This window comes from Branchiostoma floridae, chromosome 7, assembly GCF_000003815.2.
Source record: "Branchiostoma floridae strain S238N-H82 chromosome 7, Bfl_VNyyK, whole genome shotgun sequence".
In the NCBI taxonomy this organism is placed as follows: Eukaryota; Metazoa; Chordata; class Leptocardii; order Amphioxiformes; family Branchiostomatidae; genus Branchiostoma; species Branchiostoma floridae.
The window spans coordinates 18,764,433-18,790,609 of NC_049985.1; the positions used below are offsets into that span (position 1 = coordinate 18,764,433).

Consider the following 26,177-nt stretch of genomic DNA (forward strand, 5'->3'; position numbering starts at 1 on the left):
CCTGGTCCTTTGCTATAACCACCTCATAAGACCACCTCGTTCGCTTCGCTCACATCGGTGGTTTTATTCGGTGGTTATAGCAAAGGACCAGGCGTTATAACACCATATACACCTCGGGGCGGGTCATTAACCCTCAATTCTACAAGACGACTATTTTAGATTTTACCGCTCAGAAGTCAGTTTTACATACTTTGTCAACGGTCTAGTTCACCACACACGCACACTTAAGGTGCGCTCCCCCCGCACTTGTGTCAAGCTTGCGTCACTGCGGGGTACGAAATATACTCAACGAATTTCAGAGATAAAGAACGGATTTTTTTTTCTTTTTGTGAATTTTGTCGTCTTTTGAGTCATACTTGTACGTATTGCGCAATATCTAAATTATAAAAAAAAACGGAGAAAATAAAAAAACAGTGCCGCAGTGAATAAACCCCGCAGTGACGCAAGCTTGACACAAGTGCAGTGGGAGCGCACCTTTACACAGAGACAAACACACAGAAAAAGGAAATATTTAGAACTTTTGTGCCGATTTTACATCATAACCATGAGTACAATTTGCATTAAAGTGCAACCACTAAAGATACTACTTTTCATACTAAATTTCTTCGGTACTGTATTGTGATGTTCACAGCACAGTTATCTTTTGTTAAATACACAGCTAACAATAATGTACACGCCGGTCGAGAGCAACACCTAGCATTCCTTGATAGTACTGCAATTATCTATCATCAAAAAGCTTCGTTCACATGGATCAAAAGCGTAGCCTAGCAAATGTATCTAGAGCTGCAATTATCCAATATCATAAATGCCCCCGGGCCAAGTCGGGTAATGGAATTACGTGTCTGGCAATGCCGCCATTAATGACACCGTAGAAATTATGCTTCCCGAAGTGCGCCTGATAGTTTTCGACAAGCACAAAACTATCGTCCGTACACTGTTATGCAGTTCATACGTTATAACTCCCGTCCTAAACTTAGCACCTAGTTAGAAAACGCTCCCAATGTGTCAAAGTGATTAGATTTAATAGGCTTGTGCCATTCTGATCTTAAGCAGAGGTAAGAGGTAAGAGGAGCGTCCGTGTAATTTTTCCAACTACTACTATATCTCTGCTTGGAGAGTAACATTAGAGTATATCAAGACTGTAAACGGTTGTTTTCTACCCGTTTTATGATGCCTGTCGTGGAGGACGGCAATTTTGATTTTTTTAGGGGGGGGTGGTCACGTTAAAATTTTTTGAGATGGGGGGCATGAAAAATATGATCGGACTTCCAACGCACCAGCCCCCCCCCCCCCCTCCCCCATAAATATCATATGGTCCTTAAGGCTCGTATGGATTTTGTAAAACTCATATTAATTACGTCAAATCAGTGTGTTTCTTAAAAGGATATCATATAAAGTCCAATTCGTACATATTCCATAAAACTTTATGAAAGCCGTTAAATTCGTATATAAATAGGCACCACTTGTTGTAAATATCTCCTCATAGCAAGTCTAAATATTTAATTTATGAAACCATATGTACGTATTCATAATGGGCCATATAGTGTACAGAGCTCCACGGAGAAACTTGTCACAGGCTGTAGTAAACCCATATCAGCACTTTGGGACGATTAGCACGGAGGTGCAAACTTTCCGGGCATTCACTACAATGGCAAGCAAACATATAATCTATTCTCCAAGCAGAGGTTGGAGATATAGTAGTAGTCGGGAAATTTACCAGCGCTAGGAGCGCGTCGGTAGATTTCCTGACTGCTAGTATATTCCCGCGACTCAGCCTCTGCTTGGAGAGTAGTGTCCCCCTGAAGGGAGCAAGCCGGTAAAAATTCAACATCTGCTTAGAGAACAATTATTTACTTGTGACATTTAATGGTACATGTGCTAGTATTGTTTTTTTCCGATTTAGGTTCTTAAAATCAGCAATTTTATAAATACTAGTGCCGATGGTTGACACTGAGTGCTAAGGAATTACTTAGTGTAAATCGTGGGCCGCCTCATCTGATGACCTCATCGGATTGTCAAATTCAAGAGAATATCAATTCTTGTGACGAGCAATTGAAGTCTGAGTCATATTGTACTACCATGTACAATTGTCGTGCAATAAAGTTATTCTTTTATGATTACCAAAGTGTTTGCTTTTTCTCCTTTTTCAAGAACAACGGAAGCAAATATTGACTTCATCTTTCTGTTGATGCCGTTATTATAGTGACATTGCACCATAAAAATCTCAGCTGGTGACAAGTTCATCTACACACCTTGTCTTTATGGTGTTGATTTACTGACGTTTAAACACACACCTTTATGTAAATAAGATGGCAGGTTTTATGGTATTCCGATTAACGTTTATACCCCCCCGCCTACCCAAACATATATAGCCGGGAGTCCAGCCTTGTTCGCTTTGGTCTCTACCCCGTACTCTCCTTCACCTACTCTCCAAGCAGAGGTTGGTGGAAAAAATCGTGACCTTTTTCTTCATCCGTTTTTTCGATTGGCACTCCCATGGATCGAAAAAAGGATGAAAGGAAAAGGTCACGATTTTCTTCCACCACACAGAGACTGTCACATTGTGGTGAGCCTTACTTACTGTTGTTTCGAGTAGGTCGATCCGACGCGGACACTTAGCCCGGTGCCTGCTAAAAGCATTCTGACAAGACACAGTTCATCTTGAATGCATCCTGCTTGGTCCAGGACATTTAGGATTTTGAACATTTGAATAGATCTTTTTTGGAACTTTTTATAGATAATCTGGCAAGATAGAACAAAGAGCGGTGCTATAAAAGTTATCTGCGCGTCCTAGAGTGCTGTTTTTGTGTCCATCTACTAAAGGCCCCCTCTCACTAGACTCGCGTCACGCTTGCGTCGCTTCGGGGTTCGACAACGCAAACGTGACCCCACGGAACCTAGAGGTGACGCGAGCGAACCTTGAGGTGACACAAGCGAACCTAGAGGTGACACAAGCAAGCACGACGGTTTTTTGATAGTTAAAAATAACGCAAGTGGCAAGATGCCCCAAGAGTGACACAACAGTGACCTAAGAGTAACACAACAGTGACACAACAGTGACACAACAGTGACACAACAGTGACGCCAACATGCCTTCATAATTCAACAGTATCAAGGTTATATTTTGTCTATTTCCTATTAAAACTTAGGAAATATCAAGATTATTTTATTTCTGAAATTTGAAAATTGTTCAATAAACCTATAAACACACACCATTACACATACTTGTTGCAAAACACATAAGCGATGGAGTCAAATCTGGTATATGGTTCGTGTCCATTCATTTGGGTCACTTCTTTTACTGAAAAAGTCTTTCAAGGTTATCATATAACATCAGTAACATATTATGCATCATCACAAGGGAAAGTATTTCATTATAAATCTCATTTTGAGGCATTTTCATCATTTTACAGTGATTTTTCATAAATTGACAACGCTGCGACTTCCGATAACCTGTTCATTTAGTCTAGAAACGCAACAGTGACGCAAGTAAGTGTGAGCGCAACAGAAAATCGGCGAAAATAACACAACAGTGACACAGTGAACGAACCCCGAAGCGATGCAAGCGTGACGCGAGTCTAGTGAGAGGGGGCCTTAACCCTATCCAGACCGGGCTTTTTTGGGATAGCTGGGACCGGGGGGGGGGGGGGCTCTTTTGACCCCCCTTCGTAATTTTAAAACGGCTTGGGTTTTGATCACCAAATTTGGACGGGATATTGAACTAGTAAAGTTTTATATACTCTGTAAGATTGGTATCGTTATGACGTAATATGACGTCATAATGTCATATTTTAGGCTAAAATCGTCTACATATGAAATTCCCGCTGTACTTAAAGGTTTTAAAGAAAACAAAGACTATAAAGGTTATCGTACTAGTGTCTAAGTCTGCCAAGTCTTCTGTTGCCAATATGACGTCAAAAAATGACGTCATTTGTCCGCCATCTTTGATCGACAAGCATGAATTTTCTAAAATACGTTTTTTTCTACATATCACCCCAAAACCCAATAAAAATCGGGCTAAAAAGGTCCAAATGATTTTTTTGTAAGAAAATAAAAGATTTTGACGGAATTTGAGTAAAAAAAAAACATGTATTTATCGTTGAAAATGGCATTGTCCGCCATCTTGGATTTTGACCCATGACGTCATCAAATTAGCATAGATTATGAATAATTAATTAGAAATGAGTGACTCAAAACTACACAGGATCTTAATGATATAGATAAACAAGTTTGGTTTAGCAATAAAACTATGAAATCCCATAATTCAAACTGAAATTAGTAAATTGGTAAAACATGCCTGTCAGAAACCCGAAAAATAACAAACTAACATTTTTTTCACAGAATTGTTGCTAACAGTATTTTAGGAAAAGTCACTAAGTTTCGTTGTCCTAGCACACGTCGTTCGGCAGTTATTCGACGTCAAAGTTGACGCAGGCACTTTTAGACTCCCCCCCCCCGCGGTCTGGATAGGGTTAAGCGGTCTAGTCAAGACTTAACATATGACTGAGGACAAAGTTGTAGGTTTGATACGTATCTTTGAAAAACGGGTGGCTAGACAAAACTATTCACTAGTAATCAACGGACGCTAACAAAACCAGGCGCTTTGTTGTAATTTTACCCCAGATTACAGTGTTATAAAACTTGAAAGGTTGACCGACCAACTCAAGCTAGGGTGTGGGGCTTCCGGAGGCAAACAAAAACCTGAGTAACTTATTTGATACCTTTCCTTTCGTTCAAAGAACAACGGAATCAAACATTGACTAAATCTTTCTGTTGACGCTCTTATCATTGTGATGTTGGGCCCTAAAAATTCCGAGCTGGTGACGAACAAAAGTCTAAGTCATATATGTACTGCCATGTACAAATGTCGTGTAATAAAGTCGTTCTTTTAAGATTGCCGAGAGGTTTGTTTTTTCTCCTTTTTAAAGAACAGCGGAAGCAAAAATTGACTTCACCTTTCTGATAGCGCTATCATCATGGTGACATTAAACCATTAAAATTCTCAACAGATGACACACCTTGTTCTTTTACACACCTTGACTTAAGAGTGTTTATTGACTGACGTGCAAATACTTACCTTTTTGTAAGGATGTTCATAACATCTTGACTACCGTGATACCCCCCTCCCTTTCAAGCCGAGAGTGTTTACACAAAAAGTCAATGCCAAAAGGGTCACAAAAGGGTCACGGTTAAAGCTCCGTAGCTTGATAGTGCACTACAAATTGGCACGAAAAGGTTTCGAGGGTTCCATTTAAGTTTACATTTGAGTAAAAACTTGAAAAAATGCGATGGTAATAGCATTGATTTTTGATCATCGGGTAGATGTAGCGGTCGGTGTTATTTTGTATGCCTTCCGCTAGAGTGCGTGTACAAAATAACGCCGACCGCTTTATCTGTGTGGTGATAAATTGATTCGGGGCTTGTAATTCTACAAAGTTACGCTATATAGGACCGGTAGAACGATAGTTCTCAGCCATGTACCAAGCGTGACGATTCCACTTACAGTGGGTGTGGCACGTAATATATTTTTTGTCTTTTTGCTCAAAACTCGCTTGTATTGATGCGGTATTCATTTAATGACGTATTCAGTACCGACTGTTATGTAAAGGGAAATCATTTTTATCCAACGAAGAAACGTGCTTCAAACGTTGAAAAAAAAGAGTCTACTCCCCTGCATAATGGTATTGTAGAATAATGGTATTGCACGCCATGTTGGAAGATAACCTAGTAGAATAGAACACAGGACCGCGATGTAAAAGTACCTGTGAGTACGAGTGTGCTGCTTTTTGTGTCCGTACTGTGGATCATTTTGTGGTCTAGCAAAGGCTAGATTATAAGACAAAGTGGTAATAATAGGTTTTGTTGAGTATAATTAAAAACGTTATTTATCATATATAACGTCAATACTAGTGCCAATGGTTAACACAGTGAATTACTTAGTGTAAACCGTGGGCCGGTGGCTAGTTAGTTGACAACAAACATTAACTCAACCAGGAGCTCTGTTGTGACTTTTCGGGACGATGAACGAGCTCAGATTACAGCGTGATAAAAACTAGGAAGGCTGATTGTCCAACTCAAAAGAATATCGCTTCTTGTGGCGAACAAAAGTGTGAGTCATCTTCGTACTACCATGTACAAGTGCCGAGCAAGTTCTTCTTTTAAGATTGCCGAAGTGTTTTCTTTTATATCTTATTTTCAATAAAAACGGAAGCAAATATTGACTCCATTTTTCCGTTGACACTGTTATCATGGTGACATTGGACCTTAAAAATCTCAGCTGGTGACAAATTCTTTTAGAAAGAGAGAAGAGAGAAGAGAGAAAACAAGTACAAGACGGTAGTACGAAGGCTAAATTGCCTCGTGACTGTTCTACTGCCCTGGGTGCCAAACTTGGCAAGCGTATTACAAGGTCGGGCAGATAAACCCTATGTACACAAGTACACACCTTCACACACCTTGGCTTTATCGTGTTGATTGACTGACGTGCAAACACTCACCTCTTTGTACATACGGTGGAAGAATGTAATGCCCCACCCCCCACACACACCTACCCAAGTGAATCTACACATAAATCAATGCCAAAAGGGACACCTATCTATTGGAAAAGTAATGAAATAAATATGGGGAGCTTGTATTTGAGGAAGTGCCTCGAGTACGTTAATTCCCCGGTTACACATAGCCCCACTATGTATGTCGACCACTAGCCAACAGAAGCTGGCAGTAGATCGGGAACCATTCCATGTTCCACGAAGTAGAATACTTGAAGTGGGTGTTTGAATCCTACACTATGTGCCTTAGTGATGTCTCCAAGGTGAGGATATGGTAGGTACTAGATTTATTGCTTGCGTGACTGAAAAGACAGTTTAGCACGTGCCCCAAATTAATTTTTGACAGTCTTTATTGTTTTATGGCAGACTGTAGTTTTTGCTCAACGGATGTTTGCCTTCTTTTCCTGGGAAACGCGTTGGCGTTATGTACTTTACAATGATGTAACCTTTCCATAGATTTTCTCCGAAATTCTACCCACCCTACTTTAATTAACCAATCATAGAAGTGCGTTCCCTTCATCCCCCTTGGTGTGGAGAAACCATTCTCCTTAAAAGGCGTCTGAACATTTGCATACGTCCTGCTATAAATGTGTTAGACTAGCTGGTCGACACCAGAGCGGTCAGGTCCGGGAGAAGAAATCGTTTAACGTACCCCTTCACCGCGCACAGAAAGCAGGCAAAAAAGTAAGTTCTGGCCGTTTTCTTTTTCTATTTTAGGTACTATTAAGATTATTAAAGTCTGGAATAATTCTCCAGCAAATTCGGCCCTATTGATCTGTATGGGCGTTATTCAATCAATCAATCGTTCGCATGCATCATTTGTTGATTTATTCAGTTTTCTTGTGCGTTATTCAGTTTCCTTAGTGGGAGTGAAACTTGAGAATAACATAGATGCTGTATGAAGATGATTTCTTCCGGACTTTGAAGGCATGAAATTTCCTGTTTTGCGCGGTTCTTACCTCTAAAAAAATGAGAGAATGTGCATATCGTACAAACAGGCGATACCAACTTGTAATGTCTTCTTTTAATAAAAGGGGTGTAGGTGGTACAGAATCCTTTTTTTTCATATACAACTCAATATTTAGTTAGATTACGATATTTTTCGTGCAGAATTTCGTAGTTTTAATTACGGGAAGCAGACACGCTGTAGAATTTTACGTGCAGGCAAAACTTTGTGTGTCATCGGACTGCGAATTCGCCCCCCTGTACGTGCCAGTAAGGGCGACGCGCCTGCCCTGCACAGCCTGCACGTTTTTAGAAATGCGTTGCAGACGTGCCCACCCCCCCCCCCCCCAAAAAAAAAACGTACGGACAAACGGCATGTACGGTGGGTTCTGCATTTGTCTTCAGTTGTATACCCATGCAAGTCTGCGTAGACACGGTCGTTTGTCTGCGAGGGATCAAAGTTTTCTCCTGAAGGGTTTTATACTATGTGTTAAAGTATGTTATTATTCCGGTGTGACAGCGTTCTCGCCCCCCCGTGATCTCGCCCCCCCCGGGGCGAAATCACTAGCGATCTCGCCCTCCCCGGCTAGTGATCTCGCCCCCCTACCTCGCCCCCCTTTAGCGATTTCGCCCCCCCCCCAAAAATCGGGTTTACATGACATTTTAGAAGTTGATTGGTATAAATCACAAAATGTAGTTTCAGAATGATATAAGTACACGAGTTTGATACATTAAACTCCATTCATAGTATCAATATTACCGTAATTACATGGTAATAAGATAGTTGAACTTGTTTCAGACAAGGAGGGTTTGGTCCCTTGTATTCCCATTATTGCATATACCTGAGTCTTGACATAAGATGTATTTCATTGTATTCACCTGTCCTCAAGCAACCTATATATCTCCAATATGAAGTCTCTACAATGAAGTGACCACAAAAGAACTATGTAATGTCTTTATTAATTATGCAAATATTACGTATTAATTAAAATAACGAACATTTTGGTATATGCACCTGGCCAAGGGATATCTTCACCTCCAACATGACTGTCTTTTCTAGTATTTAGGAACTGATGCATTTACCCGTGTTTCGACAGGTACTTTACCAGTGTTTTTGTAGCATTTAGCAACATCTATATCAACTTGCGCGTAGATAGTGTTTATAATGAGGAACTATTATTCACGTGTGTTTTTGTTAGTGCTTTGGAAATGTTTCCAGCACAAGAAAGAAAACACTGTGACAAATTGAAAACATATAGCTGACGTATTCCGTACCATAGACGGTGTTGATTTATACGTTCGCAGTAGCACTGTTTTATGCCACCTTAGCTGCAAAAATTGTCTTTTTTGTTTCACAAAAATGAATTTATGCCTACCTTCTCGGCCGTTATAGTTATTCAGAAAGAACCCATAATCACTCCACACTAAATATTTATTGGTGGGAATACCAGCAACTTTTATTGTCTGGCATAAAGCATAACAAATACGAGAAACTTTACAAACCAAAATGGAAATCATTTTGCACAAATTGTCATGCCTGACATATACGATCATTACACTTATTGTGTATCTGAAAATGTTTTACAAACGTTGTAATATTATAACCAACAATCAATCACGATTTTTCCACCCGCCTACAACAAATTAGCATTCGTGCAAAATTGAATATACTTGCCGCAAGAATGGTAAGGTTACTCCGGCAAAAGAAGAAATAACGATAAGGGCTAACGAGTCCTACAGCGAAGCATAGAAATCACAGCTTGGCACATGAATAGCTATGTGCCCAAGTTACAGGTAGCGCACCTGTAATATGTAGTAGCCAGCTGCTCGGGGGGGGGGGGGGGGGCCAAAACCCTAAAGGGGGGCGAAAACCCTAGGGATCTCCCCCCCCGGGGGAGATCGCTGTCACACCGGAACGTATATCGTTCTTACTGAAGGGAGATTTCGGACGTGCTGGAGTGTTTCTCTGTCACCACACAATTTGCATTTGACACTGGTACGCTTGCCTCAAGTGGCCAGATTACGGAATGTCGGCAGAACGTCTATCGATGCACGTACCGCAAAACTTAGAACACCATTTGGAAGGTTATGCATTACTGACCTCCAGGTGAGATCACATTTCTCTCCTTCGATAAGCTGTAGCATGTGTCCTTGTTGTTGTAGCTTTTTGTTGATGATCAGACCAAACTTCGTGTCGCATATTTGTAGCTTGTCGTTTGATTTGTTTTCGGACCGAAGACCAATCTGTGTCTGTTGTCGCATTTATGGCTTGTTGGTGAATTGATTAGCCCATTGCAAGGCCCCGTCTCTCCTTTTTCCGTGTCCACTGTGATTCTTTGTCTAGTTTGGCTTGAAGAGCATGTTTACCTTGTTATCGGCCTTAGCCGATCAGCTGTAGGCCAAGGTTTGGGCATCAAGATACAGATCTGAAATGATTTTGTAGTTTAGTCCTATTGTGTTGTGACACTAGCCTGAATACTGAGCCATGACTTTAGTATGAAGTGCATACAGTTTTTGTAGCTGAGTATCGGTCAAGTCATGCACCATCAAAAGGTACCTCTATGACGGAAAAGCGTATTCCATGTAGACCCTGGGTTTGTACTTGTTCTTGGGGCCGATTTGTTTATTTTTGTCAACTGTCGTTTGTATTGTCTTCGCCACAATGTCAACTGTCTCTTTTGTTTTACCCGAGAAAGTTATGTACCCAACCAGGAACTTTTTGGGTGCATCTTTAGTTGTCTTGACAGCGTTTCCATCAATAGTGAAAGTATTCTCTGTTGATTTGAAACTTTTATGGTAAGTCGTTAAAGAGTTACAGGGGTAAGAAGTGGCGGGCCTCAAAAGCCCGGTATGGGTTAGTGTTAATGTCTTTGGGGCTTTCTTGATTTCATCTCCTATTGTTGGATCTTTTAGGGGTTAGGGTACTCTTTAAAAAGGTTTTAGGTGGTCTCCTTCTTAGTCTGCGAACATATTGATATGGTATTATAGTAGAGTTAAGCGTTGAATAACGATACAATATTTTTCACCACTTGCACCTAGTCCTAGAGCTATATTTCTCTTGCCGTATATCGACTTCTAAACCTTCGCGTTCAAAAAGGGATTCCACCGGTTTTATAGCAGACTCTTTTTTTTTCATCGAATGAGTTGAAATTTGGCTCAAATGTAAAGGTATATTACTTCTTGAGATTGAGATATCTCAATTTGTTGCTCAGACATTACTTTTTGAACGCCCCTCGTAGCTTTCGTCAATTTTATTCTTAGTGTTATTCTCATTCGACCATACCGTATTTCAATCTTAAATATTAACTACAGTGTTCTCAAGTTTATCTGGATCAAAGCTAAGGAAATGCTTTGACAATATTGCTTTTAGAAGACGGTAGTGTAGGGTTGGCTGGAAAGAATCTGGGCACTTGAATAATAGGGGCCCATAATTGTTTCAGTGACTAGAGTTCCACGAACACATATCTTCGCCAAATGATATCTACTTTCACTTCTTATTCACTATATAAGGCTCCTATTCCCGTTTACAAATGTAATCTGTTGGTGATCTTTTCCACTCAAACAATACATGTTTTCGAATTTCTCATTGGTGCACTACGTAAGATTTCGACAATACAAAAAAATATAAATTTCCTGCCGTTTCTTTACATAGTAAGCTAAATTTACCCTTTTGCATTGAATACCAAGGCTCTGTGAGAGAAGATGCAACATCAGTGCATCATACAAACATGTTTACAAGCTGTGATCTTCCTACATGGACCTCCATGCGTCCTAGGGAACACATCTGGCTTATTACTGTCTTGTACATATGTGCCTGACTGCACAGAGGGGTGTCTGGTGCCAGTTTCACCATAGTTTTTGTAAAACGTAATCTTTGCAAGATTTCTTGTAGTTTTGAATGGAATGTAACCGTAGCTTATTGACACCCTACAAAATAGACTTAGTGCATGATCAAATCCTATTCTAAAGTGAAAAAATAGAGTGTTTTCAAAGAAGATCTTGATTGTTTTCCCCTGTAGCCAGCCTGACGTGTGATAAACTGATTATCCCATCCCCTAGGGGGCTTTTGGTGGCCAGGAAGTTGTTTTTTTACAGCCAGAAGGGTCTAGTAATACTACGATAGAATATTCCCATTAATTATCTCGATGATCTCTTTTTTGCTGATGATCTCGCAGCCCTAGATTCTATGTGTCACAAGTTACAGGAAAAACAAGTCTTCTTGATAAACAAATTTTGCTATACAATAATAAGAAAAAGACTCTTATTTGCATAATTAACGAGGAAGTTGCCTAATCCCGCTTTGTTCCATCATAGGAATAATGCAACCTGTGGCATTGGTAACACTGTAGGGGGGGAAACTATTTTGCAAAAATGCAGTTTTTGATGAATTACGCCCCTAGAAATATGGAGACGGTCCATCTGAATATGAAAATGTAAAAATTTTGAAAATATTCGATTGCTAACCCCCCTGCACATACCCCCTGAAGTTTTTAAGTTGACATGTACTAAACTAAGTATAGCGCTATTCTACCAAAAATTCTTAATGACTTAGCAATTGTACTTTGGCATCCTTGGCAGAATATTTGACTTCAGGATAGATAATTGTGGATATCTGAACCTCCAAATGTATTTCCCATGCAAATATGGACTATTCCAAATCACCCCCGTGGCAAAAATGGACTGATCCAAACTCAAAATTGGACGAAACGGGCTACAGGTATATTATAGTATAGTCTGCAGTCATTTCTACCAATTTTTACACTCAATCCCACAGAGGCAGTTAGCCTTGTAGGATTTTTTTTTTTTTTAAATTTTTTTATTGCATTTCACAGAAAAGCACAGATTTACAGAAATCAAAAGAAATTACAAAAGTTGAAAGAAAGTACAAAACACAGACCACGGATCCAAAATAATATATCATAAAGGTGGAAATAAACGAACGAAGGCTACAGTGAAAAAACATTTACAACAACTGGTATTCAATCATCTGAACATAGTTAAGGATAACAACGAAGATGGATACTACATGACAGGTAATATGGACAAGTGGAGAAGAAAGTAGAACAATGCCAATGGAAGATAGCAATGGACCAATTAATTAGCAAGGTTAAATGGGAAAGACTCCCATTTACTAAAATGGATATCTAATTTGTTCCTTCTCTCTGCTATCATATATTCTGTCTTGTAATATCTCTTTACATACGAAATGTAATGATTTACAACTAGTTTTTTGTCTCTCTGTATGAAAATATAATGTTTGGCCACTAGAATTAACAAATTCTCGATTGCAATACAATTTTCAGATATGTCACCTAAAATAACTGTCTGAAAGTCCAGATGTAAGGTTTTATTTACTATTGTTTTAAACCATATTTCTAAATCTGTCCAAAAAGTAACAACTCTAGGGCAGTCCCAGAATAAGTGTCTAATGGTCTCTACTTCCTCACAATGTGCACAGTTCGGGCTATTTAGAATTTTCCAGATGTGTAACATTTTCTTTGTGGCTAACATTCTGTGCAATATTTTATATTAAAAATTCTTAGTTTCGGGCATATAGTCACAGCATAAACTAATCTAAAAACCCATTTCCACGGGAAAATTGTATTAAATTCATCTTCCCAGCGTCTTTGTATGTTCAGTGGGTTTCTATTTTCTGATTGCAAAAAGGATGTATAGATAATTTTGTTTATTTTAGTTGCCTTCAGCCACACGTAATTTGCTGTATGAGGTAAGATAGGGCCTATTACTGGTGTGTTGTCTAAAAGCTTTTTTTTCCAGGTTTCGCGGTATTGCAGATAATATCTGATTGTACTCTAGCTTATCAAATGCTGTACCGAATTTAGCAAGAAGGCCATTGTAAGATAAAAAGCGTCCATTTGTATCCAAAAGGTCATTAATGTAATAAATTCCATGTTTAAGAGGTTTTTCCCATATAATAGGCGTATTTTCGATTACGATACTTGAGTTGCACCATAAGAGTTGTGCTTGTATCTCTTTCAAAGTTTCAGGAGGTTTAAATTGGAAAGAAAGCCATGCTTTCAAAACATCTTTGAAAAAGGGATTAGGAGAGACAAGTAACCTAATAAAAACATTATTCATTAGGTTACTTGTCTCTCCTAATCCCTTTTTCAGGATTGTAGGATTTTAAAACGCCAGTGGTACTGAATTATTCCGCAAAACAGATTACTTTGTAGCGAAATGGACCAAGTTTTCACAAACTGAATCAGGTTCCGGACCTCTGGACCTTAACCACACCTGCATGAACCTGAATTTTCTGTACCGTTTACTCACCCCTATTAGGCACCCATGTAACTTTTGTTTTATCCTATGAAGAAATGAATACTTATGCATGTAGGTGGGGGGAAAGTTGTGTTCCAACTGAAAGTTTCAGGTTGCGCACTGCGCTACCTGGATTTAGAATTACGACTTACGTTGCGCCAACCAAAATGCATTTTCAAGTGTGCAAGTGGGTATTTCAAGCACTGTTGCTGCAGGTAAAGGATGCAGCCTGACAAGGAAATAAGAAGTCTGTAGTGCCATTGTCCAAGTGGTAAACAATTACCAATCTTAAGTTACAAGGGTACTGAAAAAGAGAAGAGAACCTGGATCGTTTAGACAGTACAGTAGACAAGTCAGGAAAGGATGCAGGATACCAGAAAGTCTGATAGCTTGGGAGAGAAACCTGATAGAAAGGTATATTGGAGTGTAATTTATCATTTAATCACACAAAATGTGCAAAAAGAACTGAAGTAATGTAGTCAGTGCTGGCAGACCTTAGCAACGTCACACAAGTACATGGCGACGGGGGTATCCAAACTTCAGGGGGTATGTACAGGGGGTTTAAAGTTTTACAATTGCCTAATTTTTGTGATTTCTGTGTTTATATAGATCATCTCCATATTTTAGGATGCGTATTTCAAAAAGTTTGTATTAATGTCCCCCCCCCCCTATTAGTAACAGGGGAAAGGAAAGAATATTGATAAATGTTATGCAATTATAGGCCCAATTTGCATAATTAATGTGGAAATGCTATAATACCATTCTGGTATATGAGAGGATTTTCTTAGTTGTGGCATTTGGAAGCTATGTAAAGGTAAACATCATTAAACATTACTTATGCAGATAAGAACCTCATTTGCACAAATCATGAGAAATGCAATGAATGCCTTCATTCTTACTATAGATGGCTTACATTTGTAATTTTGGGGGTTGGGGTGGTGTGGTCTTGGATCCACTTATACAATTTATGCAAATGAGGACCTTATTTGCATAATACATGACAAACATAAATGATACACCAGCTTGTAAAGATTAAGATCATTTGGCGAAGGTGTGTGGTCGTGAAACTCTAGTTTTGCATGCATATGTTTGCTGGCCGTTTTGTGTAACATTTGACATTCAACGAAGCTGCTGGCGTCATTTATTTGTTTGAGCCTTTACTTATTCATGAAAGCTAGAAATTGGCCTGCAGGCCGCTTTTATTGAGGTCATGAGGGAAGAGGCCAGGGTCAGACAAAGTATATAACAGAGATATAGTTACATCGTTACAGTCATTTTAGTGACCTTGAATATTACATCACTTGTTTACGGCGGTATCAATTACCGCATGTCCCTATCACCGCGACTTGACATACAGACAAACAAGATATCAGATTCGGATTTGCGTCTAAAGGTTTTTTTTTTTTTTAATATTGAGGTAGTTTTGAACCAAGGGTCTTTTAGTGTGAAAAAAAATAAGATTTTCGGGTTTCGATCTTATTTTGGCTGGAATAATATATCAGTTTAAGTTAAAAAATCCAGACACAAAGACAGAAAGTTTGATCAGTCACGACGTATATGATATAAAAGATTTGAATTTTCGCTGAATTTATGACTATTTTTGTTAATTTCGTTATGGTATTTGTTTTTATTTTTTTTGTCCACCGAAAACCTTTTCTAAATGACGGTACGTGCTCTTCACCATCTTGTCTCAACGTTGTCTAAAATATGCCAACTTGATTGATTTACAAAGGGTGTTTGGTGGATAAACAACACAAATACCATACTAAGGTTAGTCATAAATTTCACTGAAAATACAATCTTTTTTATTTGAGGTACACACACTGCTTCTTTCCATTTGATGTCGGCGAGACACGTGTGAGGGTTGCTTTTCTATCTATGATGATCTTTTGAAAGATGATCCAGTTACCATTGAGTTCTCCGGGGAGCGCGGGGGAGCTCCAGTAACCTGATACACTGCTTTACTATGGAAAGTCAACCTAGCAACCGACCACCTTGATTTTGTGTTGTATATGTTGGACTATTAACTGTGCATTTGATATTGATTAGGATCTAAAATGTCAGGGTCTAATGCTGTTGCCCTGCTTTCATATGGGGTATCTAAATGGTCCTATTCACTTTATGTACAAACTAAAAGCTTGATCCTTCTTCAGAGAAGAGAAGACAACCCAACATGGGAGTTCTCACAGTCATCTTCCTTGGATGTGCGGCACTTCTTGCTGCTTCAAGTTCAGGTCAGTTTCAAGCACGCTTAAATTTTCGAAGAAAGTGTAAAAAATTTACATGTGTACTTAATACTGTGATAGGTATATCTCTTGGTCATGAATTATCCACTGGTGATCTGTAAAACCAAATCATGACTAAGATACTTTGTTGTTAAGACTCTTTCTTAGTCATATTGTGTGCCAAGAAATGCAATAAAAAGGTCAATTGATATTTTTTTTGCAAAATAGGATACCGTGGTCACCATGTGTTGCCATCTGCATTGAAATCTGGTCAGCGTCCCAAATGAAACAATTGCTTAAAATTGTACGAGAAAAGTAGCATCTGTTTCAAGCATCTCTATCATCTACAACATGTCATTCACAATCAATATGAAAGAGATCCCGTGATGTTACTTTTATTACATTAAACATCACTCATCGTCCTTATTATGTATTAGCTGAGAGGAACCTGAATCAGGCAGAAGTGGCCGACCTGGAGAACAGGATTCTTCGGATTCTTGAAGGTAACTAATATTGGCCATACAGGCCGGGGTTCTTTACATAATTTTTGCCACGAGGTCTGGCGACAGTTTTAAAGCATTCAATACACCACTAAATATTTCTACTTAACTATCAACCCTTAAAATATTAGCCTTACTATTTATTGTCTTTCACACACAGCAGGGGATAACAAGGAGCCGCCACAAGAGCAGCAACAAGAACCATTACCAGTGGACCACGTCACTCCAGGTAATACCTGGAGTGAATCGGTCTTATCGGAGCCTAAACCTTGAATTACCTTGTCAGACATAATTTACCAAACAGCTTCAGATTAACTTAGATCTGAATTAAAATGATATTCTGTAGTCTTAAAATTTGTTGTATTGAAGAAATGATACATTTAAATATTGTAATTCGTATTGATTTATGACAATTAAAAATCTGTACACAAGTTTAATTTTAATTACTATACTACCTTAATGAAATATAAGCCTTGCCACTTACTGCCTTTCAGATACAGCAGTGGATGGCATGAAGCAGCAACAAGACGTTTCCGAGAGGGTGGACCCGGTGGAGGATATCGTCACTCGGGATAATACAGGAAGTAAGTCAGAGGAAATAGTTTTTGAATTGCCCTTGTATAACGTATCAAAGACTAAAAATTGGACTCCATTTGCCCATCATAATCTAATAAAAAGTTTCAGATGAAATTGTAGATTCGAAATGATATTCTATTATTCAATAAATCCTGGCTTGGTCGACTATCGGAAAGGTATTCCCTATCTCTCCTCCTCCATGAGCAACATCCACCAGAAATGCTTCATCTAGTTATCTAATCTTACAATGTCCAGACCATTGACTAACATCAGTCAGTCAGGCTGCTTAGACACTGGCAAGGTCTGAACACCATCTGGTGACATTAGTCAGAGAGTCAGTGGGACCGCGTAGCGCAGTGGGACCGTGTTCGCCCCGTGACCGAGATGTTGCGGGTTCGAATCCTGTGCCCTTGGGAAAGGCACTTTACACGGCTTTCCTCACTATACTCAGGTGAAAATGAGTACCTAGCTTCGGCTCACGGTGATTTACATCATTCACCCGGACGGGAAAGGGTATGTCATCCCGTAAGGGGCGGTATAACCCCGTCGTGTGTAGACATGTGCGAACATGTGCAATCACGTCGACCGATGATGTATGTTCGTCTGTATCTTTGTTGCTCTGCCGCTACCAGCCCAAAGCTGCCTAGGCAGATCCGTGTAATGAGTTGTATCATTGGCAAATAAATGAAAATAGTCAGAGAGACCTTACTAACCCCCTGCCATCAGCTGCACAATGTCCTGGAGAACAGCCTTCGGATCCTTGAATGTAACTAATGTCTAAGGGGTTCTTTGCATAATTTCAAGCTTTCTATAACGAAAAGTCATTGAGGTCTGTTGACATTTTTAAAAATCAATATACCATCAACTCTACTTAACTAGCAACTCTTGAAAAATAGCCTTATTATTGTCTGTCTTTCACACGCGGCAGCGGATGACACGGAGCAGCAACAGGAGCAGCAACAAGAACTTCCTGAAGGACCAGGGGACCGCATCACTCTAGGTGATACCGGAAGTAAATCAGCCTTATCGAATCCTAAACATTGTATTCCCCTTGTCAGACATAATTTAATCAATAGCTTCAGATTAACTTATATCTGGATTGACATGATATTCTATTGTTTTAAAATTTCTTGTATAGAATATGGTACTTGATTACATTGAAATATTGTAATTCGTATTGATCTAGTCAGTTAAAAATCTATACACAATCAAGTTTACTTTACTATAAACCATTGAAATCTAAGCCATTTTTAAAGATATAAGCCTTACCGCCTTTCAGATACAGCAGCGAATGACACGAAGCAGCAACAAAAACTCAAAACATGGGGGTCACAGGCTGTTTACCCTGGTATGTCTAAACCAATCACATTGCTAGCTTCCTCATACAGATCTTGCGAGCAGTTGCGACTTTTTTTATAGATTTTAGCGGTTCACTAGTGGCCGACAATGTAAACGATGTTTTTCGTCATTTCTCACGACAAATTTCCCGATTATTGAGGGTTCTAGATAAGTTACAACAACAAAAAAGAGTACATATAAGTGCTATTTTTTTGCAAGTACGAGAACCAGTTCTCGACGTTCTGGTTTTAAACGGAATTGGACCGAGCATACGTGTATTGGCGGCAGGGTCGTAAGATAAATCTTACAAATAGCAGGGACGTTATATCTTATATTTGCAACTAGTAGGTTTTGACGTCGTCAAAATGCCAATCATAATTTGCAGTACTATTACGGGAGTTAGAAGGACTGAACTGGGACCTTGAAAAGCGGGTTTTAATGAGATTATCGTATGCGAAAGGGGAGCCGACACACATCATCAACAATTATGACAATAGCAATATACAGACAGCGCCCCCAAGCCTGTAGTGACTATGCAAAGCACAAAGCACACGTTTCTCGACTTTGAACCCGTTCTTTTGCTAAAAATTGTCTGTCGAATTAAAAAAAAAAAAACTGTCTCTGTACAGCCTCCTTCGCAGACTTCTAGCAGCGTTGGCTTTTATTTTATTCGGCGGGGTGGGGGTGGGGGTGGGGGTCTATTTCCGATTTCAAAGTTGACCAAGGTCTAATACCGGGAAAGAAATTTTGCCATGGTATGGGAGTTTGCCGTAGAAGCCGGGGCGAAACTCCCTGTTTGTACCCAAACTGTCCAAATCGAATTAAGGCGTCATTTGACGGCTGGATGGTCATTTGGCGGAAATGCTGGTTTATACTATACGCCTTATCTCAACATATAGAAACATAGTGTTACATGTGACAGTTGTCCCATATTGAATATTTGCTGTTTGTACTAGTATTTTACTTCAGCTAAATCGTACAATTTTGGCAATGTGTAATCCAATAATACAATCAGTTTGATTCTATCAACGCCTTAACACAATTTGAGACAAATAAAAATACCATATCTGTTGATATTCCAAACTTTTTTGTGCCGAGTTTATTTCCCGGTCAGTATGAGGATTGATTGAATCACTGACACACGCGCCAATACCAACAGGACAATAGTGTTGAACACAAGCAGAAAAATTTGGACACTTTTTTATGACCCACTTACGTAAGCAGGCCCCTTGCTCGTTTTATGAGTTGACAATAATAATAAGTTTGATACCATAGGCAAGACAATTAGATAACATTCCTCTTGATATGCATTGGCATTTACGCAGAAATAATGAAATATGATATATCAAAGTTGACATTCCAAACTTTCAGTGCCGAGTTGCATTTACCATTATTATTAAATGTATGACAGAGAACTCGCGATGTGATTTTCATACATTAACTACTCTCACTCATTTTTCTTATATTGTATAAGTTGAGACATACCAGAAGCAGGCGGAAGCGGTTCACCTACTGGAGAGTAGACTTCTTCAGATCCTTGCAGGTAAAAATGTATATAAGGGTTAGTGTTTAAAATCTTTGTATAATATTTGCAATTTTTTGTGACGAATAGTCTGATGAAATTCAATACATCATCAACTCTACATAAGTACAAAGCATTGAATCATTTGCCTAAACAGTTAATACCTTTCACAATCAGGGTTGGATGACAAGACGCAGCAACAAGACGTTGATGAGAGGGTGGATACAGGTAAGTCAAAGGAAATACAGTAGTTTTCGAATTACCCTTGTTTAAGGCATAGAAGCCTAAAATATTGGATTCCCTTTGCCAACGTTAAGTTATAAAGAGCTTCAGATTAAAATGTAGATTTGAAATTATATTCTATTGTTTAAAAAATTCTGGGACTGGAAAGCACTTGGCAATGAATACATTAACATACTGTGATTGGTTTTGTTGCAGGAGAGGAAGATGCTCTTAGTATCCGCGGACAAATTGAAGACGTACTAATCAGGAAGCAAGGCTGTGAAGGACATCAGGTACTTTTTATTTGGTTAAAGACAGACGAGGTAATGTTACACCAGTACTGCACTCAAGCTATGAACTCATTTTAACAGTGTCACATAATAAGTCAAACTAAAGGTAACCCCTTTGGCGTTGTAAGGACAGTTGTTACCCACTGTGCATTGGGCACGATATTGGAAGGCGGAGCCCACCCTACTCCATCCACTGCCGTTTACATTGCAGACCGAAGTTAGGTATCCATTATACACTTGAGTGAAATGAGGAATGGGCACAAGATCAGTGACAGTACTCAAACCCGGAACCACTTGGTTCTGAACCGGACGCCCCACCGTTACTGCACATAATACACCAGGCACTTAAATATATTGCAATTTGTTGCTGATTTTCTATGTCCTCTTTTTTAATCGGACGTGCACTTCCGTGAACATGCCTAAGTAAAATCAAACCACAAAAATGGTTGTAGCTGTTTGGTGTGGATATGATTTAAACATAAGGCTAGCTTGCTAATGTAGCTACATTTCCTCATAGGAAGGAGACCAGTGGGGGACATCTGATCATGACAACTGCATCTGTGAAGCACCAGACCGTCTCTGCTATCATGTTGACTGTCTTCAAGGTTCTAAGATTGCCGGGGACTCCAATGATCCATGGGCCTGTCATGTTGTTTCCTCCAAAAGAGACATTACAGGTACAATCATAACATGATTGTGCATGATGATACCTACCAAAGGCATTTGAACTTGACTTATTCATTAGGTAGTGTTTGTGCTTTTTGGAGCTTATTAAACAGAAGAGGCTTAAAGGAAGATGAAGCTCAGATTGCTTTGATGAAATTATAAGTTTAGTAACGGTGTCAACTTTGTGAAGAAACTATTGCTTCGTGAATTTAGTGATATTGGACGAACACATGTTTTTCTATTTTCTATTACTATTCTTTTGCAGATATATTATGTACTTGCATATGACCATAAATGAAGGCGGCAGGTAAATAATCATTCCCAATCTGTTGCGTTTCAGGATCAGCTGTTGCGATGCATGAGGGAACAAAGGTGATTAACTATCTGTAGCTATTCTAAATATTGAATCTAAAACTCCAATGGTGTACTTTTGTTTTTTTGTCTTTACATTTAAGCAAAATCTTCTTTTTTTTTCCGATGATGCAAGAAAAAATCTACAAATTCTTATTTTTTTCTAAGCAGATTCAACTCTTAAGAAATACAAGAATTTTTTTCTTCCTGGAAGATAAATTTTTTGTGAGGAAGCAAAACAAGATAAACAAGAAAAAGCATTTTTGGAAATACAAGAAAACAAATCTCAAATTTTCTCAAAGACTTGAAAAGCAAAAATTTGCTTGCCCCATGGACAAGCACATTTTTCTAAGATTTCTTGGGGACAGAATAATTTTCTTCCTGGAAGAAAAAAAAATTCTGTGAGGAAGTAAAACAAGATAAACAAGAAAAAGCATTTTTGGTAGTGTGGTCATTTAATAATACTTGCTGAACCCTAATATATATAATTACGGAATATCATTAAAAGCCTCTAACTATTTTGTTGCAGCGGTTCACTGGACTCGAAATATTCGGCATCGTTACTGGCATTTTCGGTGTTGTGGCAAGCATAATCGGATTCACTGTCGACCGCATTGAGTCTGCACAAACAACGGAACAACTTAACGAGATACAAGATCAGATCCGGGAGCTGGACAGGAAGGTGGACGAGTTGACACAAATGGTCGGCGATCTGCAGCTAGGACAGGAGTACCTTCGGCAAGCCATCCTGTACGCAAGAGACGAACTACGACTGAGGAACATGCTGGACACACATGCTGAAATGCAAATCAGCGATGGACAGTACGTATTACCCGGTCACAACATTCAAGCTTGGGCAGACAGTGTCCTCAGTCACGGTTCGGATGGAGTAGATCAGGTATGTGAACATTCAATGATAACCATACTTTCTCGATTAAAGTACCCACTTTTAAAACTTTTCAAAATACAAAACGTGTTGCAAGTCATTGCAAATGTCGGGATGTGTAAATCATTTGAGGTAAACGCCCAGAAAATTTGGAACAAAACCTGAAACCCACGACAAATCCCTTGTGACCAGGTATGATTTTTATTTGGGAAAGTAATATATAGTTCTTGCATTAAAAGAAAATTGCATGGAACTTATCCCCTTATCTTGTGTGTGTACTTTAGCTAGGGAAAGTACTTTAATCGGAATTATATAGATAAGTTGGTTCGGAAATAAATGTGATTATCATTCAAAAGAAGATTACGGTGATACACTTCAAGTCATATTGTTGTCTCATGTCTCCCTTCGACGTGAGCGAAAGAGGCATTACTCTACAGCAAGATATAATGATTTGAGCACATACATCTATTCTTACCCTGCAATACCTTGACTTTGAGACTGTTGTAGATTTAACTATTGGTTTATGCCCGAGAAAGTGGTCAGTAAACATGTTAAGCATCTTAATTTGCCATATCCGGTTCATATTTGGGTGAAAGGTTGGAACCTGATTTACCATAACACTTATACAGAATGGTAAATTCACATTTACCAGTGGCACACAGACATTTACTTGAAGCCTTGTCGACAATAGTTTGATACATTTCGCCTATAGGGAAAATATATGGTTTTTTTTTGTGTGTCCGTCGTCCTATTTCTTCTTCATCTTCTTCTTCTTTCATACCGTTCCTTTTATGACCGCAAAGGGACGATGGTAGACTGAAGAATCATAAGTGCTTTTGTAGCCCGCGTAGAAGCTTTTTCACTCCTTAATGCAATTGTGTCTTAGAAGTTAGAACTGATTTTTTTTTTCTTTAGGATGTGGATGTCACCTAAATTTTCATTTCTTAGAGACGCTTTAGGAGTGAGCCTCGCGGTAGGCAAATTTACAAAAAAAAAACAATTGCAAATTACTGGTAGGAAAATACTCTGGAAAATGTTGCCCTTCCAGTTTTAGTAATCTTTTATTGCTTAATTTGGTTTTCCTTTTGCAGGTTTTGTACAATCTGTTGGAGATGATGAAACCGCAGTCAGGACTCTTTGGTGGAAAGTCACTGTTTGACATATATAAAGAACGTCTCATTAACGACAATTACCGTCTCGAAAAGGTAATTAAAGTGTGACGTTATGTTCTGAACATTTCTTTTGGTTGAATTCGATAGTGAGCCAATTACATACTAAAGAAGTTCAATGCTTTCCATGTTTCACCATTGTGTTCTATGGAATGATAAATAAAATAGACGATGATTCTAATACCGTCTATGAATAATCGATGCTACCTTCATAAAACAGCTGAATCAAAAAGCGGCGCAGATCTATGGGCTCATTGGAGGTGGATATGCTGTGTGGATCACGGCTCTGCGAATCAAGGGGCGTACAAGTGACATCCCAGCCAAGGCAGAAGAAATGGAAAGGGAGCTTGCTACTGTGGGATCATCTCTGCAAAAGTATATTGGTAAGATCATAGCTTTCTTTTAGTTATTTGAGTAAAGTGCGCAAAATGGCTTGTAGAAAACAATAGATATGTTATATGTCATTTAACCCTGTTGTATGCCACTCGCAAATACCCTTCTTGTTACCTTCGCCAAGAAGGTTATATTTTGGGTAGCGTGTGCATGTATGTCTCTATTTATGTATATTTTATAGATCGTTTTCACTGAACGTTTGAAAACTTCCACGAGCCATGTCGCGCGTGGGCTCCGTACATACATACATCATCGACTGGACGTCGGGACTGACAAGTACTTATCTTACTCCATGGGGCCCTATCTGACATAGCGTGCCCTAAATTGTTTGCTCCATGTTGGATGATAACCTGGATGAATAGAACACAGAACGGCGCTACCAAAGTTACTTGCGGGTTCAAGTGTGCTGTATTGTCATAAAGTAATGTAGCCAAGGCTAGATATGAGGACAAAGTTGCAATAATAGGTTTTGATCCATATGCTTGAAAGAAATGGCATTCAACGATCAAACGCTGGTGCCGATGGTTGAATACCCGGACATCCGTGACTATACATAGACTTATTTCATGTATACGGCGCACTGAGGACTATTACCGATCCTCATGGCGCGCGCGCACGAACTTTATCCCTACTTAGACCGGCCTTTTTTTTAATCATCCCTGGACCGTGAGGGCTTCCCAAGCTTATGATACTATCTTATGCCATCATAAGACCTGCTTGGAGTTTACTATATGTATGAATGTTTCATACAGCTGTTGATATTGTCTCTGTGCACATGTGTGTTTGTCTGTGATCACGATAAGCCTGGGTTGATTGTCTGAATATGCACATGTAAGTGAGTATTACCTCAAAATACTGATAAACCAATATGATTTATGCAGATGAAGTGCTAATTTATCAGTAAGAAACAATCTATATAGAAACATCATGCCAGGACGGAAATGGGGCTTTCTACCGAGGAACAGTCAGTGTCACCGGAACAGGCAAGCCGTGTCAGCGCTGGACCAGTCAGTCACCTCATGAACACAGCTACACACCTGCTAACTACCCGTCATCCGGACTGGAGCAGAACTACTGCCGGAATCCGGACGGCGAACCGGTACCCGGAGTTTGGTGCTACACCACCGATCCCAGCACTAGATGGGAGTATTGTGACGTGCCACAATGTAACGGTAAGGCCTAAACTGCAAGCTAAAACGGTAGCTAGTGTTCCTTTCTAATATGTAAATCGCTTCTTTCTTCTACATTTATTGCTACATTTCAAAATGCTAATTTTCAAAGATGAATGTTGAATGACTAGGACTGTAAACTGTGCAAATACATAAGAAAATAGATAAGATTTACCACCCTGAATGTGAAAGAATTTGTACGGTGGGTTTGTATTGGTTAGAGTTGTTTTATTAGTCCATGGGATGTCCATGTTAAACCCCTTGTTCCAATTATTTGGTAACTTGGATACCCACTTGGTCAATCCTGATATGGCATTTCAGATGGGAATGTCGACTGTATCTGCGTTTTTCGATAGGGATGTAATATTGGCGTCCCGTGTTTGAGTAGATGCGCGTAAAAAGAAAAGGAAGCGACTACGAAACTTCCATTTTTAGATCTCTTTTTCTGGACATACTATGATCATTATTATGGATTATCATATAGCCAGGCGCCGCGGACCAATCTTAAGGCCCCGTTCCACGTTGGTTATGACGCAGTTACATATAGATTCCGGCCAGGCCGGTGTGTTCACTCCTGTTCACTCCTTCTAATTGGTCAGAATGAATCGGCACCGTTGTCGATTTGCATCGACACCGGCACCAGTGTCGATGCAAGTCGACACCGGTGCCGGTGTCAATTAATTTCGACCAATCAAAATGGACAATACACACATGAAAGTAAGGGATATGCAGGAATTGGCCAATCAGAAGGAGCGAAACATATGCCAGAGCAGAGAAAATAAATGCAGACTGCAAGACGGGTATGGCTCCTTCTGTTAACATTGGTAATGAGTTTTGTTGTTCTAAAAAGCCAAAGATTGCAATGTTTCGAATATTTCCTGTGGAAATTTTGGTTTTAAAATGCAATCTGTAATCTCCTTACAAATGTATGTACCAAAGAACAAATGTGAATTTTCAGAAATTCGACAACGGCATTCACACTGTATAGTACAAAGGGATCTATGCGTCATACAGGAGTTTGCAAGTTTGGGTAGGCTTCGCTCACTCGGAGGTTTCATTCGGTGGTTATAGCAAAGGACCAGGCGTTATGACACCATA

The 26,177-nt window shown here is 39.3% G+C and overlaps 1 protein-coding gene across 1 annotated transcript in view; it reads left to right on the top strand.

Annotated features, from left to right (window-relative positions):
• The first annotated feature begins 7,150 nt into the window (after positions 1-7,150).
• LOC118419881 overlaps positions 7,151-26,177 on the top strand; it is a 30,618-nt gene continuing 11,591 nt past the window's right edge. The window contains exons 1-16 of the mRNA XM_035826536.1: positions 7,151-7,232; positions 15,928-16,006; positions 16,435-16,500; positions 16,658-16,726; positions 16,992-17,081; positions 18,002-18,073; positions 18,353-18,421; positions 19,886-19,954; positions 20,111-20,161; positions 20,372-20,448; positions 20,963-21,122; positions 21,452-21,483; positions 21,992-22,360; positions 23,440-23,553; positions 23,738-23,900; positions 24,831-25,082. Coding sequence (XP_035682429.1) covers positions 15,946-16,006; positions 16,435-16,500; positions 16,658-16,726; positions 16,992-17,081; positions 18,002-18,073; positions 18,353-18,421; positions 19,886-19,954; positions 20,111-20,161; positions 20,372-20,448; positions 20,963-21,122; positions 21,452-21,483; positions 21,992-22,360; positions 23,440-23,553; positions 23,738-23,900; positions 24,831-25,082 — 1,714 coding nt within the window. The 5' untranslated portion in view covers positions 7,151-7,232; positions 15,928-15,945. The remainder of the gene's footprint in view (positions 7,233-15,927; positions 16,007-16,434; positions 16,501-16,657; positions 16,727-16,991; positions 17,082-18,001; positions 18,074-18,352; positions 18,422-19,885; positions 19,955-20,110; positions 20,162-20,371; positions 20,449-20,962; positions 21,123-21,451; positions 21,484-21,991; positions 22,361-23,439; positions 23,554-23,737; positions 23,901-24,830; positions 25,083-26,177) is intronic.